This window comes from Haematobia irritans, chromosome 2, assembly GCF_050003625.1.
Source record: "Haematobia irritans isolate KBUSLIRL chromosome 2, ASM5000362v1, whole genome shotgun sequence".
Classification (NCBI taxonomy): Eukaryota; Metazoa; Arthropoda; class Insecta; order Diptera; family Muscidae; genus Haematobia; species Haematobia irritans.
Window position 1 is genome coordinate 169,021,012 of NC_134398.1, and position 16,608 is coordinate 169,037,619.

General features: G+C 34.7%; 1 protein-coding gene and 1 long non-coding RNA gene across 2 annotated transcripts in view; one reads left to right on the forward strand and one right to left on the reverse strand.

Annotated features, from left to right (window-relative positions):
- Nucleotides 1-4,765: 4,765 nt before the first annotated feature.
- Nucleotides 4,766-16,608, reverse strand: part of LOC142226683 (uncharacterized) — a 139,549-nt gene continuing 127,706 nt past the window's right edge. Inside the window, exon 3 of the long non-coding RNA XR_012719723.1 lies at nucleotides 4,766-4,911. This is a non-coding gene — a long non-coding RNA (uncharacterized LOC142226683). The remainder of the gene's footprint in view (nucleotides 4,912-16,608) is intronic.
- Nucleotides 11,733-16,608, forward strand: part of LOC142226681 (uncharacterized) — a 120,977-nt gene continuing 116,101 nt past the window's right edge. Inside the window, exon 1 of the mRNA XM_075296808.1 lies at nucleotides 11,733-14,007. Coding sequence (XP_075152923.1) covers nucleotides 12,052-14,007 — 1,956 coding nt within the window. The 5' untranslated portion in view covers nucleotides 11,733-12,051. The remainder of the gene's footprint in view (nucleotides 14,008-16,608) is intronic.

A 16,608-nucleotide genomic window follows, 5' to 3' on the forward strand; every position in this document is an offset into this window, starting at 1 on the left:
ATATATGTGAGCTATATCTGAATATGAACCGATTTGACTGATATTCTGCAAAATTTACGAGACTCACAAAACATTTGATTATACGAAATTAGGAACAGATCGGTCGATAAATATCGTAACGCAATTTATTACCACATCGGTTATAAATATATATGGCAGCTATATATAAATCTGATATTTCCTATTGATATTTCCAAAATCAATAGGGATCATCTTTGAGCCGAAAAAAGACTGTTCCAAATTTGAGGACGATCGGACATAAGCTGGGACCTGTACTTTGCACAGAAAAATACATGAACAGACGGACATCGCCAAATCGACTCAGAATTTAATTCTAAGACGATCGGTATACTAAAAGATGGGTCTAAGACCAATCCTTCTTAGCGTTACATACAAATGCACAAACCTATTATACCCTGTACCACAGTAGTGGTGAAAGGTATAAAAATCCCTTGTTTTACGCAGTTTCTGCGATACCAGTTATACCGGCATGAAGTGAGCGTCAAGATACAAATGATCCGATAGGGAACAGTTGTTGTGAACATGCGGAAAGCATTAATTTTTATATCCTCCACCATAGGATGGGGGGTATATTAACTTTGTCATTCCGTTTGTATTGCTCTAAGACCCCATAAGGTACATATATTTTGGGTCGTGACGAAATTCTGAGTCGATCTAAGCATGTCCGTCCGTCCGTCCGTCCGTCCGTCCGTCCGTCCGTCCGTCCGTCCGTTGAAATCACGCTAACTTCCGAACGAAACAAGCTATCGACTTGAAACTTGGCACAAGTAGTTGTTATTGATGTAGGTCGGATGGTATTGCAAATGGGACATATCGGTTCACTTTTACGTATAGCCCCCATATAAACGGACCCCCAGATTTGGCTTGCGTAGCCTCTAAGAGACGCATATTTCATCCGATCCGGCTGAAATTTGGTATATGCTGTTAGTATATGGTCTTTAACAAACATGCAAAAATTGGTGCAGATCGGTCCATAATTATATATAGCCCCCATATAAACCGATCCCCAGATTTGGCTTGCGGAACCTCTAAGAGAAGCAAATTTCATCCGATCCGGCTGAAATTTGGAACATGGTGTTGGAATATAGTCTCTAACAACCATGCAAAAATTAGTCCACATCGGTTCATAATTATATATGTAGCCCCCATATAAACCGATCCCCGGATTTGGCTTGCGGAACCTCTAAGAGAAGCAAATTTCATCCGATCCGGTTGAAATTTGGTACGTGGTGTTAGGTTAGGTGGCAGCCCGTTATATCAGGCTCACTTAGACTATTCAGTCCATTGTGATACCACAATGGTGAACTTCTCTTTTATCACTGAGTACTGCCCGATTCCATGTTAAGCTCAATGACAAAGGACCTCCTTTTTATAGCCGAGTCCGAACGGCGTTCCACATTGCAGTGGAACCACTTAGTGAAGCTTTGAAACCCTCAGAAATGTCACCAGCATTACTGAGGTGGGATAATCCACCGCTGAAAAATTTTTTGGTGTTCGGTCGAAGCAGGATTCGAGCCCACGACCTTGTGTATGCAAGGCGGGCATGCTAACCATTGCACCACGGTGGCTCCGTGTTGTCAAAATTTTATTTCTATAGAAAATTTTGTCAAAATTTTATTTCTGTAGAAAATTTTGTCAAAATGTTATTTCTATAGAAAATTTATGAAGCATTTCATAGTTGGAGAGGAATATATTGCAAAATCTTCCAAAATATCAAGAATTCTACCAATCTACCAAACAGTAAAAAATCTGCCATTTTTGGTGGACTAGTGTTCATAATTGTATATAGCCCCCATATAAAGCGACCCCCATATTTCAATTCTGGCTCTATAATTACAGCACAAAAGTTCATATTGGTTCGTAATTATTTCTTCCCTATATATACCGGTCAAGAACTGAATATATACGAATTTAATCGACCTTTCTTTTGTCTACTAAAGGGTGATTTGTTAAGAGCTTGATAACTTTTTTAAAAAAAAAAACGCATAAAATTTGCAAAATCTCATCGGTTCTTTATTTGAAACGTTAGATTGGTCCATGACATTTACTTTTTGAAGATAATTTCATTTAAATGTTGACCGCGGCTGCGTCTTAGGTGGTCCATTCGGAAAGTCCAATTTTGGGCAACTTTTTCGAGCATTTCGGCCGGAATAGCCCGAATTTCTTCGGAAATGTTGTCTTCCAAAGCTGGAATAGTTGCTGGCTTATTTCTGTAGACTTTAGACTTGACGTAGCCCCACAAAAAATAGTCTAAAGGCGTCAAATCGCATGATCTTGGTGGCCAACTTACCGGTCCATTTCTTGAGATGAATTGTTCTCCGAAGTTTTCCCTCAAAATGGCCATAGAATCGCGAGCTGTGTGGCATGTAGCGCCATCTTGTTGAAACCACATGTCAACCAAGTTCAGTTCTTCCATTTTTGGCAACAAAAAGTTTGTTAGCATCGAACGATAGCGATCGCCATTCACCGTAACGTTGCGTCCAACAGCATCTTTGAAAAAATACGGTCCAATGATTCCACCAGCGTACAAACCACACCAAACAGTGCATTTTTCGGGATGCATGGGCAGTTCTTGAACGGCTTCTGGTTGCTCTTCACTCCAAATGCGGCAATTTTGCTTATTTACGTAGCCATTCAACCAGAAATGAGCCTCATCGCTGAACAAAATTTGTCGATAAAAAAGCAGATTTTCTGCCACTGATTTTGGTAATAAAATTCAATGATTTGCAAGCGTTGCTCGTTAGTAAGTCTATTCATGATGAAATGTCAAAGCATACTGAGCATCTTTCTCTTTGACACCATGTCTGAAATCCCACGTGATCTGTCAAATACTAATGCATGAAAATCCTAACCTCAAAAGAATCACCCTTTATATATCCCGCATGAACTAACTTACAATTTAGAAGATGATGTTAAGAAGTTTTAAGATGTCTTGCCATCGGCCGCAACCCAAGTAATTTAATTGTGGATGACCGTCTTTAGTAGAAGTTTCTACACAATCCATGGTGTTAAGATTCGGCCTGGCCGAGTTGCATCGAATGCTTGTCGAGGCATATGTCGAGAAGCAACATGCAAAATATGGTTTCAACGGTTCAGAAATAATGATTTTGATGTGAGAAATTAAGAACGGAGATGATACTTTGAGTCAAAATCAAATGACAGCAATGTTAAATGATGCACAACAAACAACTTCTGATCGTTTAAAAGCTATGGGAAAGATCCCAAAGTGTGGAAAATGGGTGCAACATGAAAAAACGCCCATTTCATACCTGGTAAATTAAAAATATCCGAATTTTAGTTGTATATAAAACACAGTAAGGAAAAATAAAATTTGAACAGTGTACCGACCCATTTCAAGGCACACGGGATAATAATTACTAGTATTATTAAAAACGTCTTTACGTAGAGGTAAATGTAGAAAAAGTTTAGAATTTAGAATTTTTCTTTTTCGTATTCTGTTTTATAAAATAAATCCCAAAATATTGTATTAGCATCACATCTGAATATTTAATACGAATTCAATACCACTGATTCTTAAAAAGATAACACATAAAATGCATTGCAATACAATACAATAAAAAGCAATTTTGCACTACTTCCGGATCCAAAAAAAAAAAAACTTTTTCATTGCCTTTTTTACTACGCTTTTTTTTGCTAAATTGGCATACACACACAAAAAAATTTCACGAAGAATTTTCCAATTAAAATTTTAATTGTGTTTTAAAAAATATTCAATTAAAAATTTAATTGATTCAACAAATTTTTTAATTGAAACTAAAATCAATCACAAAAATAATAGTATCAATTAATTTTTTAATTGGATCAATTAACTTTTTAATTAACCTTCAATTAATTTTTTAATTGATACTATCATTTCTGTGATTGAAGACATTTCAATTAAAAATTAATTGGATCAATTAATTTCGTGATTGAATCAGAAAAATTTTTTTGTGTGCAGGCAATGTGAATAATAAATTGACATCAATCTATATATCCATGGCTTTATACAAAACGCAATAATGCAGAAGAAATTAAAATTACTTTAGCCCACTGTATGTTAAGACGATGTGTGGATGTTATAAAAAATTCTTTCATATTAGAAAACAGCACCAACGACACGTCCATTTGTAACATTCAAAAAGTTAATACTTAACATTAGTTTGACATTAGCCAATGTATAGTATACAACTAACATGAAATCCAAGAGAAAAGTATGAAGAGAAAAAGCTATCAACTAAGAAAACTTGGTTCATATATAACCTTATACTTAACGAATGCTTGACAGTTTTGCATTTTCTGCGGAAATGGAAAATGCCAAGCAAAACAAAAAGAAAACACATGCAACAGGATTTGTAAGAAAAGAGATTCAAGGGACATATATAGAGATTCAAGGGACATATATAGAAAGCATAACAAGTGTGAATTGCGTACAAGATTTCTGGAAGGTTTTAAATAAAATATAACTTTACATGACAAGAAATTGGGCGTTTTTGCACCTTACTGGAAAATAAAATGATTTGGAACTCAATAAAGCATATCTCTTGCCATTGGTCGTTATTAAGATCCTGGCAGTGTTGCATGTCCTCCAAAAAGTGGACGAAAAAAGGCAACAACACTGATCCGTAAAGTGGGGGGCATATTTGATTCAACTGAACATATTGCGAGAACGCATGCAAAACATATTGAAAAATGAGCTTGGGCTAAAGCTATTGAAGTTACAAAATATTTGCGAACTCACCGATGCACCAAAAAAGTTAGTCTGGCAAGGCCCAAGGAGCTGTTTCGCTTGCACGATAGTGGCCAGTTTGGTTTTCTCCGATGAGAAATCACTCCAAATAGAGCAGTTTGAGAACAAGTACAACGATCGGGTTTACTTGCGATAGAGGTCAGCTGAAAATGTACAATGAGCGTCAAAATAAGGTATACAAAGGGTTTGTTTTAATAATGAGTTTTGCAGAGATGAGTTTGTTTTTTTTTTTTTAAGTTTATGTAGAGACGTAAATACTCGATATGTCAACCAAGGAATTATTAGGAATATTAAGGCTATGGTCACACTAGGCAAATATTTGACTAAAATGAGTGTCAAACATTTTTCCAGAATCATTTTCCAAATATCTGGATATGGTTTTTGAAAAATAATCCTACCATGCTGTTATATATCCAATATAAGCTAAAAATGTCCGCTGGTTTGGCTGTGGCGACGGATTCTTTTTTGATTTCTGTCAAATATTTGCCCATTGTGACCATAGCATAAGGAAGGTACTTTCAGTATTACAAAAACAACAATGTTAGCCGCGTTTCGCTTCGAAATATGAGGAAATATGTTACGCTTCGCAAGAAGAATTGAAGTAATGCTATGGGTTTGAACAAATCCATAGAACCCCTATAGCTACGCCTGGTTATTTCCATTATTTTACTTGCATCATACTCTCTATGTCTCTCTTTCTAAACACATATATGTTAATAGGCTATTTCCCAAGTAATATATGTTTGCATCTAAGCATATTATATTTACAAATACTTTATGTCCCAAACAAAATAAGTTCTAACATATTAATATATATATGTCCCAAACATGTTATGCTAGTTTATGAACATTATATGATAGCACTTAAAAATATTGTGTTAAAAAATTTGAGTTCCAAACATATCCAAACATAATGAAAAACAGTATTTTTCGTCCGTGTATGCCATTATAAATTGCAAGCAAATACCGACAATGAAAGTTCTGCTCAAATGAAAAAAATTAATCGCCAGATAACATGAACGTACTTTACTAAATATATCTTTATGTAAATCAAATCATTCTTAATAAAATCGTAGATGTTACGGATAAAATTATTTTTAAACAAATTCCAAAAGTGTCCTCCCAAAGATGTTCTTTATATTAACTACACAGGAAGTTCATTTATTTCAATTTTTTATAACTCGTTTTTTTCATATTTTTAATGTGTAATTTTATATTTTTTTTTATGTTTCAGATAGGTTAAAAACAGAGTAAGAATCAATTAAATGGTAGAAATTAATTATTGTTTTTTGAAAAAAAAAGAAAACTATAAAACATTATTTATTTGGCAAAATATCACAAAAACACTGAATTCGCATCACACCTTAAGAAGTGATGCAAATTCAGTGCAACGGCGTTTGAAATGGTGGACATGCGTCGTATGACAAACCCATCCCAGCAAAAAAAATTGGAAGTTGTTCCACAAACATTTCTTTTAAAGCCCATCCCAGAATCCCCCATCGAGTTTTTTCAATTTCCGATGCAGTCCTTTTGGACAAGTCCACAAACATTTCTTCTAAAGCGCATCGTGGGATCCCCCAATAAATTTTTTCCACTTCCGATGCAGTCCTTTTGGGCAAGTGCAAAAACATTTCTTCTAAAGATCCCCCCAATGATTTTTTTCTACTTCCGATGCAGTCCTTGTGGACAAGTATTAGAAAGAACGCAATCAGGCTATTGTAAGTGCAAATTTTGTATAATTAAATTTTACAAAAAAATATAAAACTAATAAAAAACTAAAAAAAATAGAAATTAATAAAAAAGTAAAAAAATAATAAAAAAAAATAAATTTCATCCCGCTGGGATTTGAACCTGTGTCGTTTGACTTTTTCGCTTCCATGGAAGTTCTTTTGAGAAGGTTTTGCAAATTACGAGAATTTTTAATTTTTTTGTTGATTTTTAATGAAAAAATATATTTATACGAAAATATATGCCGAAAATAAAAAATAAAAACCATGCATGACATAAAAAAATAATTTTTTAGAAAAATATTTCATAAACAAATTACCGCTGGTGAGATTTGAACCTGCGTTTCTTACTTTTTCGTTCATACTAATAAAGAACATCTCGAGAAGCAATTAGAATGTTATTCCTTGGTGTCGTATTACGATCATATCACAAACATTTGAATTGACCTTTCGACGCTTTATGTTCAACGGCGTTTGTGGCTGAGTGTGCTAAGGCGTTCTGTTATGGTGCCAGCAAACCCAGGTTCAACCCCTGGTCGGAGCGAAAAAGTTTTTCAAATTGTAAAAACTAGATAATAGGAAAATAATTGTGTAATAAAACATATTGATGAAAAAAAGTGAAATTGGTTAAAAAAAAAAAATTTTTTTTTAAATTTCTTCATTCAAATTAACTTCCAGGACACAACTTCTAAAGCAATGCAAAGGATCCAAAAAGGGAGTACTTCCGTCCTATGACAAGCCCATGTAAAATTCATTGGAGATGATCCAAGTTTGCACTACTTCCGGATCACAAATTGGGGATCCAAACTATTTTTTTGGAAGCTCTTTTTTTTGCTGGGATGTTATATGCATCGCTTCTGCCCCAATTTTGCACTATTTCCGGATCCAAAAATAACATTTTCACTACTTTTTGGTGACGCTTTTTTCGGTGAGAGCTACCAAAATCTTCGAATCGCAATCCGTTGTGGCATTATGAAGAGTAAGATGCTTGCAGGGAATAGGCGTGTGATGGCTTTGTCGGCCGTTTAAAAGCCGTAATTCGTGTCAAAGGTAACCAATTTCAACAAAAGTATTAAAACAAAAACAATAATGTAAAAAAAGGTGTTTACTTTGTTCCATTACATACCAGTCACCCTGTATAAAAAAGATCACTTTCTTTGATTTCATGAACCGCTTATGTCACTACTTACAATCATATCAGTCCGTTTCGGTGAATAAATAGTTCCAACACTAAAAAAACAGTGAACCCACCAGGAAGAAAAATTTCGGTTAATTTTAGAAAATTTTGAATATTTTTAGAAAATTTTAACTAAACAGTGTAACAAACGCTGGCTTCACGCCGATGTCATAAAAATAGGTAAATATTTTTCGACAAATTCAAGAAAATTTATTAGACATAATTACGTTTTTTCACTTGTTAAAGAAAATTTTGTAGTTTGAAGGAAAAAATTGGAGTTCAAAATTGCAAGAATGTCTTTAGAGACATACGATGTTCATGATGAACGTATTTGTAGTAAAATTTACAAATTTAATGAAATATTGAACTATTTTGCGTAAGACAAGAATTTAGTTAATCTTTATCCTTCATTTGTGTATATTTTTTCCACGGTGTTAGTTAATTTAACTAACGTACACAAAAAATTATTAGAGTAGAGGAAACTTTCTCCAAACATAATAATTCCATGAACTAAACGAAAGTTCAATTGGCTTTAGTGAAATAGAGAGTTCACTTTTTTTTAAGTGAATACAACCCGATACTTCATCACATTCTTACAAATTTCCGTAGGTGACAACGTTAAAAATTGGCCTCTCGGTATGTGACGTTAGTATTCATTAAAACTCATAAAAAAATTTCAAAATTATTTATTTGCCAAAATTTCACAAAATTTCTTAATTCATACCCAAAACACAGAATTCGCATTACACCTTAAAAAGTTATGCAATTTCAGCCGCTGCTGTTGAAATGGTGGACATCCGTTCTATGATAAGCCGACGTTAAATTCATCGCTTCTATGCTAATTTTGCACCACTTCCGGATCCAAAAAGAACATTTTCACTACTTTTTTGGCGACACTTTTTTTGCTGCACTCAAAAAAACAGTGAACTCCCTATTTCACTAAAGCCAATTTAACTTTGTTTTAGTTCATGGAATTATTATATATGTAGAAAGTTTCGTTTACTCTAATAATTTTTTGCGTACGTTAGTTAAATAAAATAAAAAACGGTAAAAAATTATACAAAAATGAAGTAAAAATGACTTCTCACCAAATAGTTTATTATTTCTTTAAATTTGTAAATTTTACCACAAATTCGTCCATCATGAACTGCGTATGTCACTAAAGACATTCTTGCAATTTTGAACTCCAATTTTTTCCTTCAAACTACAAATTTTTCTTTAACAAGTGGAAAAAAATAATTATGTCTAATAAATTTTCTTGAATTTGTCGAAAAATATTTACTTATTTTTGTGATATCGGCATGATGTCAGCGTTTGTAACACTGTTAGTTAAAATTTTCTAAAAATATAAAAAAATTTTCTAAAATAAACTAAATGTTTTCTTCCTGGTGGGTTCACTCTTTTTTCAGTGTGGGTACAGGAACATTAAAAAAGTGTTCGATCCATATATGAAGAGTTTATATTCTGCCTAAGATTTGTATATCTAAATTAGGGTTTATATGAACTAAATTTCAATTATGAAAACAGTCTAAATGAAGAATAAACGTTTACTATATTTGAATTTCCCAAAATAGTTCCGAATTTGTTAAAATTTATAAATTTTACCACAAATGCGCCTATCTAGCAACTTTGAATGTGTATTTTTTTTTATACCCTCCACCATAGGAGGGGTGTATATTAACTTTGTCATTCTGTTTGTAACACATCGAAATATTGCTCTAAGACCCCATAAAGTATATATATTCGGGGTCGTGGTGAAATTCAGAGTCGATCAGAGCATGTCCGTCCGTCCGTCTGTTGAAATCACGCTAACTTCCGAACGAAACAAGCTATCGACTGAAACTTGGCACAAGTAGTTGTTATTGATGTAGGTCGGATGGTATTGAAAATTGGCCATATCGGTCCACTTTTACGTATAGCCCCCATATAAACGGACCCCCAAATTTGGCTTGCGATTGCTCTAAGAGAAGCAAATTTCATCCGATCCGGCTGAAATTTCGTACATGGTGTTAGTCTATGGTCTCTAATAACCATGCAAAAACTGGTCCACATCGGTCCATAATTATATATAGCCCCCATATAAAACGTTCCCCAGATTTGATCTCCGGAGCCTCTTGGAGGAGCAAAATTCATCTGTTCCGGCTGAAATTTGCAACGTGGTGTTAGTATAAGACCGCTAATTACCATGTCAAAATTGGTCCATATCGGTCTATAGTTATATATAGCCGATCCCCAATAACACAAAAATTGGTCCATATTGGTTCATAATTATGGTTGCCGTTCGAGCCAAAAATAATCTACCAAAATTTTATTTTTATAGAAAACATTGTCAAAATGTTATTTCTATAGAAAATTTTGTAAAAATTTTATTTCTATATAAAATTTTGTCAAAATTTTATTTTGTCAAACTTTTATTTCTATAGAACATTTTGTCAGAATTTTATTTCTATAGAAAATTGTATCTAAATTTTATTTCCATAGAAAATTGTTTCCATTTTTTTACTTCTATAGAAAATGTTTTCAAAATTTTATTTCTATAAAAACTTTAAACTTAATTATATACGTATTTAATCGGCCTTTTTTAGTTTAATATATACCACGTATGGACTATGTCGTATATATTACAGTGTTAGGAAGTTTTAAGATACCTTGCCATCGGCAAGTGTTACCGCAACCCAAGTAATTCGATTGTGGATGACAGTCTTCAGTAGAAGTTTCTACGCAATCCATGGTGGAGGGTACACAAGCTTCGGCCTGGCCGAACTTACGGCCGTATATACTTGTTTTTTTTTTTTTTTAATTTGTGGAAAAATATTAGAATATTTTTGTGATATCGGCGTGTAATCTGCGTTTGTAATACAGTTTAGTTAAAATTTACTATAATTAACATACATTTTTTTTATTAACCAAAATGTTCCGTTCTGGTAGGATCACTGTTCTTCATGGTGGAGAGTATCAGCTTTCATATTTGTCTTACTTTAAGAGAAATCTTCTGCAAATAGAGCTCGAGTTATTAATGGCATTTAGGTTAGGTGGCAGCCCAATGTATCAAGCTCACTTAGACTCACTGTGATACCACTGTGGTCAACTTCTCTCTTATCACTGAGTGCTGCCCGATTCCATGTTAAGCTCAATGACCTCAGAGACCTCCATTTTATAGCCGAGTCCGAACGGCGTTCCACATTGCAGTGAAACCACTTAGGGAAGCTTTGAAACACTATCTAGTAATAGTGCTATTGTATTGTAACTGTAACTGTCTTAGGGTCTGATCGACTATGTTACATTCATGCAGAAATAAAAAAAAACACTCAGAGATGTCACCAGCATTACTGAGTTGGGATAATCCACCGCTGAAAAACTTTTTGGTGTTCGGTCCAAGCAGGAATCGAACGCACGACCTTGTGTATGCAAGGCGCACATGCTAACCATTGCACTACGGTGGCTCCCTAATGGCATTTAAAAATGTATACTATTTAATTAACAAAAATATTCTATCAACTAAAGTACTATAAATGCCATTAGCTGCTCGTAAAACACTTAAGTTCCTACAATAATACGATAGTCACAGTGAATACCCTTAATATTGGTTCACCACGTGTTTCTCTGACATTTACTATATATACAACGTGATTAGTTAATAAATTGGCAACGCTATTCGGACATGTCATTCACCAAACCACTCTCCTACTCTCATATAACAATGGGTCAATTGGACTCTCGCTACTTGAATACTCATACTTAACAATCAAAGCCAATACAAATACCCAAGAGGATAACGGTAAACTTCGCAGTCATATGGTGAGTGTCGAAGTGAGCGGATACAAGAAAAACAAACGCGGAAAATTCATTGTGTTGTGTATTAAAAAAGAAGGAAAATAATGAATGAAAAATACAATCAAAAGTGTACAAAGTATTAAATAATTATAGAAAACAAATAAAATAAATATTTGAATGCCTTTATAAAATAAAAAAAGTCAGACAAGGCAAGGTTATCGTAAAGTTTTTTTTTTAGTATTTCTTGCCTACTAAAAATTATTAAAATAATCAATGTCTATAAGAGAAGTTTGTGTTGTGCTTCAGCGAAAACATTTGCGAATTGGAGAAGAGCAAAACCGGCCTAAGGGCCACAGTGTGATACACGATACGAAGTTGAAGTTGAAGGAAACAATTAAAAATAGCAAAATTTCCCCCCAAACAATAACAACTACAGCTACACCATATCGTAGCCATCGTCCATAAGAAGTAAAATTAAAATATTATACATTTTTCCTGCTAACTTTGGAAAACTTTACGTCATTAGGATTTTGTTAGAAGGCTATTTTTAAAGGATATACCGGCTAACCATAAATAGGAGAACATCAAGTAACAAAGAAACAACAATGCGTACTTCATCGGCAGCCCAACAAAACAGGACTGCAACATCGTCAACTGCCAATGCCAGCACCACCAATAGTGCCTCCATACAACTGACTCCTTTGTGGGAACATATTTTAAGAACGCGAAAATTACCAGAATCAACATGTCCACGTCTTATGTTTGCCGAATTCTTGGAACGTCTCAAAGATCCTGAGTGGCAGGTTAGACAACATGCCCTTCGTGTGTTTGTCGATGTCTTGGTGGTAATGAAGGCAAAAGCTGATCCCTTTATGCAGCCACTGATAGGACAATTGGTAGAGAATTTAGGACATCAGGCCCCTACCGTGAGGAAGGGTGCTTTGGATTGTCTAAGGGTGTACCTATCAGAAACGGTGATACCCGAGAGTGTGATTCTTCAGATCCTAGATATAGGACTAAATCAGAAGATAACGAATGAACCTTTTGGTGGACGCTTAACATGTGGTGTTATGCTATCCCTACCAGCCTTAGTTCAATCAACCCTTCATACCTCAAAGCGTCATTTCATCATTAAGACCACCATTGATATGCTAATACAGAAAATGGGTCAAGTTACACACCAGGAGATAACCTTGAAAGTTTTGAAAAAAATGCGTGACCTTTTGGGTGAAGCAGAGTTTGTGACATACATGTCCCATGGAGCTTATCGGGAATTTGATTTACTCTGCAATGTCTATGGCCTTAATGAGGAAACGGAAAGCAATTCCACCGTTAGCAGTCAATCGAATTATCCAATAAACTCGGAGGGCAATATAAATACTTGGCGCCTAATAGCTTCCGCCAAACCGACAAAACCAACCAACTGTTGGCGCTCGTCCCAAGATAATGGGAACGGAGATGAAGTGCACCTCTTAGTGGATGAGGTGAGGCCAAAGAGTAGCCGCGAACCTGTCCTTGCTTGTCCTGCCAAAGTCATAATGGAAACTGAAATAAAAATTAATGACGACACCTTGACTATGCGAATTTTGGAAGCCAAAGATGACGACGTTTGCCTCGTTGAATCGGAAACTTGTCATAAAACTCGTACGGAAACATATCCCAATAGTATGGAGGATGATATAGTATGTGGCCGTTTGGCCAGTGCAAAAAGTTTGCATGACTCGTCTTCTTCGCTAGTCAAATTGTTGAGTGACTCAGATGATACTGAGGATGGCAACGGGGGGAACCCATACTATCAAACGGTAGTAACACCCTCCACACCTTCTCGAACTCCCAAAAGAGTAACTTTTGGGGGTGAAATTGTGAAAATGCGCACGCCCGATAGTGATGCCAATTCATCCAATACCATAACTCTCACCAACAACAGCCACAATCATCAACATCAACCATTGGATGCTGGGGAAAATGGTGGTGGCAGCCATCATTTGGGCTTGCAGCCACCCCCATTTATTTTACAATCGCCTCCCTCCGATGTGGATTCAAGTAAAACCTCCATTTTAACGTTGGATATACCCAATGACAATACGAAACCCTTAAATCTTAGTACGCGTAAGACAAATCAATCTACACCATCATCTCAATCACAAACAACACCTCCCTCCAAAACTCCATCGCCAGCAATATCCTCGTTTAGTCCATCACCCAAATCACCTCAAAAATCACCCGGCAAATCTCCAACCTCTCCAAAATCACCATTTAAGAGATTAAGTGTTAGCCCCGTGGAAACCATTATAAGCCCTCGCACCGCTCATAAAGCCATTGAAGTGATGCATAATCTACAGCGTGATCCTTCGCCAAATAGAGCGCTCACTGCCCGGCGTGCTAGTCTAAAAGCCGAAGAGTCCAATTCTCCATCACCTGCTGAAGTTTCACAAAATAACTGGACCAATACCGAAAGAACGATGGGAGTTCAAAACCAAACTCCTCCAGTTCCGCCTCCTCGTTCGTGGGAGGAGTTGGGTATTGTTGATGATTCAGCAGTGCTGCAATTACGTTCAGGGGTAAGGTCAAAACCATAACAAACTAAAAAAAAATTGTTTATCCAAGGGAAATAATATCACACATTTTGAGCAAATTTTTAGATCGATAAATACTTATAGTGGTGTACTTAGGTTTGGCAAAACCTAAACGCTAAAGTCTCTAGATGGGTAAGATGGTCTTAACATGACCGCAGATCCATCTCAGTCTCGGCACAGGCGCAAATTTTATCGGTTATAATCTGAGTCACGAAAAGGACATTTCACATAAATATCAAATTCAAAATTCGAACAGAGTTTTTTTGATAGCCTCGACGCTGCGAGACAAATTCTTCTTGATCGTAGTGCAAATTTGAGTCGATCTACTGATCTTCCTCTGTCCTTGAACATTTCTCTCTAGTACACTGAAAACAATATTGTATGAGGCCAAAGATTTCTTGTCCTTAAACCACAAATGCGAATTTTACATAGCATAGAAGACGCATCTGACATATAGAGTTGTTTTCCTTGTCCAAAAGTCGATAAACTTTTCCTTATAAGTTTGTTGAAATGTTTTGTACTTATAAGTTTGCTGAAATGTTGCATCTTGACTAAAAGGCAAAAAAGCACTCAAAAATAGGCGATGAATTTCAACATTTTATTTTAAATCCATTTTTTACTTGAAACAAAGCATATTTTCTAATTGAAGTCGATAATGAACTTGAAAACTTAAGTTGTTGTTAATACCTTTTTAAAAAACTTTAATAGCACCTGGATAAAAAAGCAGAAAAAAACGAATATATTAAAATTTGTTTCCTAGAATAAAGTACGCGAAACTTAAATTTAAAAGAGAATTTTGTAGAGAACCGCTTCGGAATCAATACCAAAATCATTAGTGTAAAGACAAAATCATTGGAAACGGGCTGCTATTATTGCTTTAGATTAAAAGTTTTAAACTCCACAATTTAGATTTTCAAAAAATACTGAATTTTGACCATTTTGTTTTTTCAAAAAGGCACCTACATTCTTTCTGTCTTAAAATTTTTGGTATATATCTTCCAATCGTTTTTTGTTTGTTTCTTATAGAACACAAAACAAAGATATGTTTTAAGCTTTTATCGGTTAATTTGGTCAAGTAGTGTATGAGCTCTTCTCATCTGAAAATCGGCAATTTTTAAAAATGAAAAAATTTTGTTTTGAAAAATTCTCATTTAGCAACGCAACGATTGTTAAGCTCTTTCCCAAAAATTTTCCCTGCAAAACTCAATCAAAATCATAATGATATCATAATTAGTTCAAAAGTTATAAAGATTTCAATCCATATTTTTAATTCCCAAAAAATGGAATTTAAAAAAAAATGTTCCTTGTCCCAAAAACGTTCAATTTTCTCAATAACATAAAAGGAAAGCTCTCTAAAATAATACCTTTGTTCAGTAAAATGCGCCAAAAATTTGCATTAATCCTCACGAACTCGGGTGAAGTAGTGCATTCCTGTAAATGTGCGTTTATATGGGGGCTATACCTAAATCTGAACTGGTTTAAATCAAACTTGGCACACTTGATAATACTATCAAATATGCTCCTTGTGCAAAAATTGAAGCAAATCAGAGAAAAAATCTGGCTTCTGGAGTCATATAAGTGCATATCGGGCGTAAGATATATATGGGGGCTATATCTAAATCTGAACCGATTTCAACCAAACTCGTCATGCATAGCTAGAATGTTAATTCAAATTTTCAAAATTTCAAGTAAATCGGAGTGAAACTCTGGTCTCTGAGTGAAAATTTTGTTTCGGTGGTCATGTAAGTGTAAATCTATATGGGTAATTTTGCACACTTGACTGTATTACTAATAGGACTCCTCGTGCAAAATTTCAAGCAAATCTAAGTAAAACTCTGGCTTCTGGAGCCATACAAAATCCGATGTTACTGCATTATGGCCCCACAAGCAAGAGTTTGCCGGTGGTCAAACAAAATTTTTACTCAGAGACCAGATTTTCACTCCGATTTACACCCAAAGAAAAAATTATATTGATATCTTTATCCGTTCAAAATTGCAGAATTATTTAAAAAAAAAAACGATTTGAAACCACTGTGCGACGTGTAATGCACGAACAAACGCATTTGACGAAATTTCGTTTAAAGAAAATAAACAATTATCGTTGCAAGGGCTAATGCTACCTTTCTTGCAAATGATGCTCTAAATGCAACTTTTGGGTAGAACAAAAAGAATTATTTTAGACCAACAAATTTTTCTTTTATTGGTAAAGTTGCCTCTTTCAAGACAAATAAATCTTTGTTTAAGGTACGCGTTACTACGCTTGCTTCCAACGAACTTTGTTCAGCCTAAAAGAAACCATTTTAAATAAAAAATGAAAACTTCGTTTCCAAGAACAGAAATTATTTTTTTGTGTGTAATAACTTCACTCTCTATATTACTCACTGTACCACCCGAATTTCCCAATTTTTATTGTTATTTTATAAATCATATTGAACAAATAATATTATCTCATAGTATTTCAACATCAAAATAAATCCTCCAAATTTTGTCTACCTTCGCTTAAGGTAATAAAAATATTGGAAGTTGGATTTAGCCATTTCTCAATAAAGTTCAACACGTTATATTTTTATCAGACCAAAAGATAAG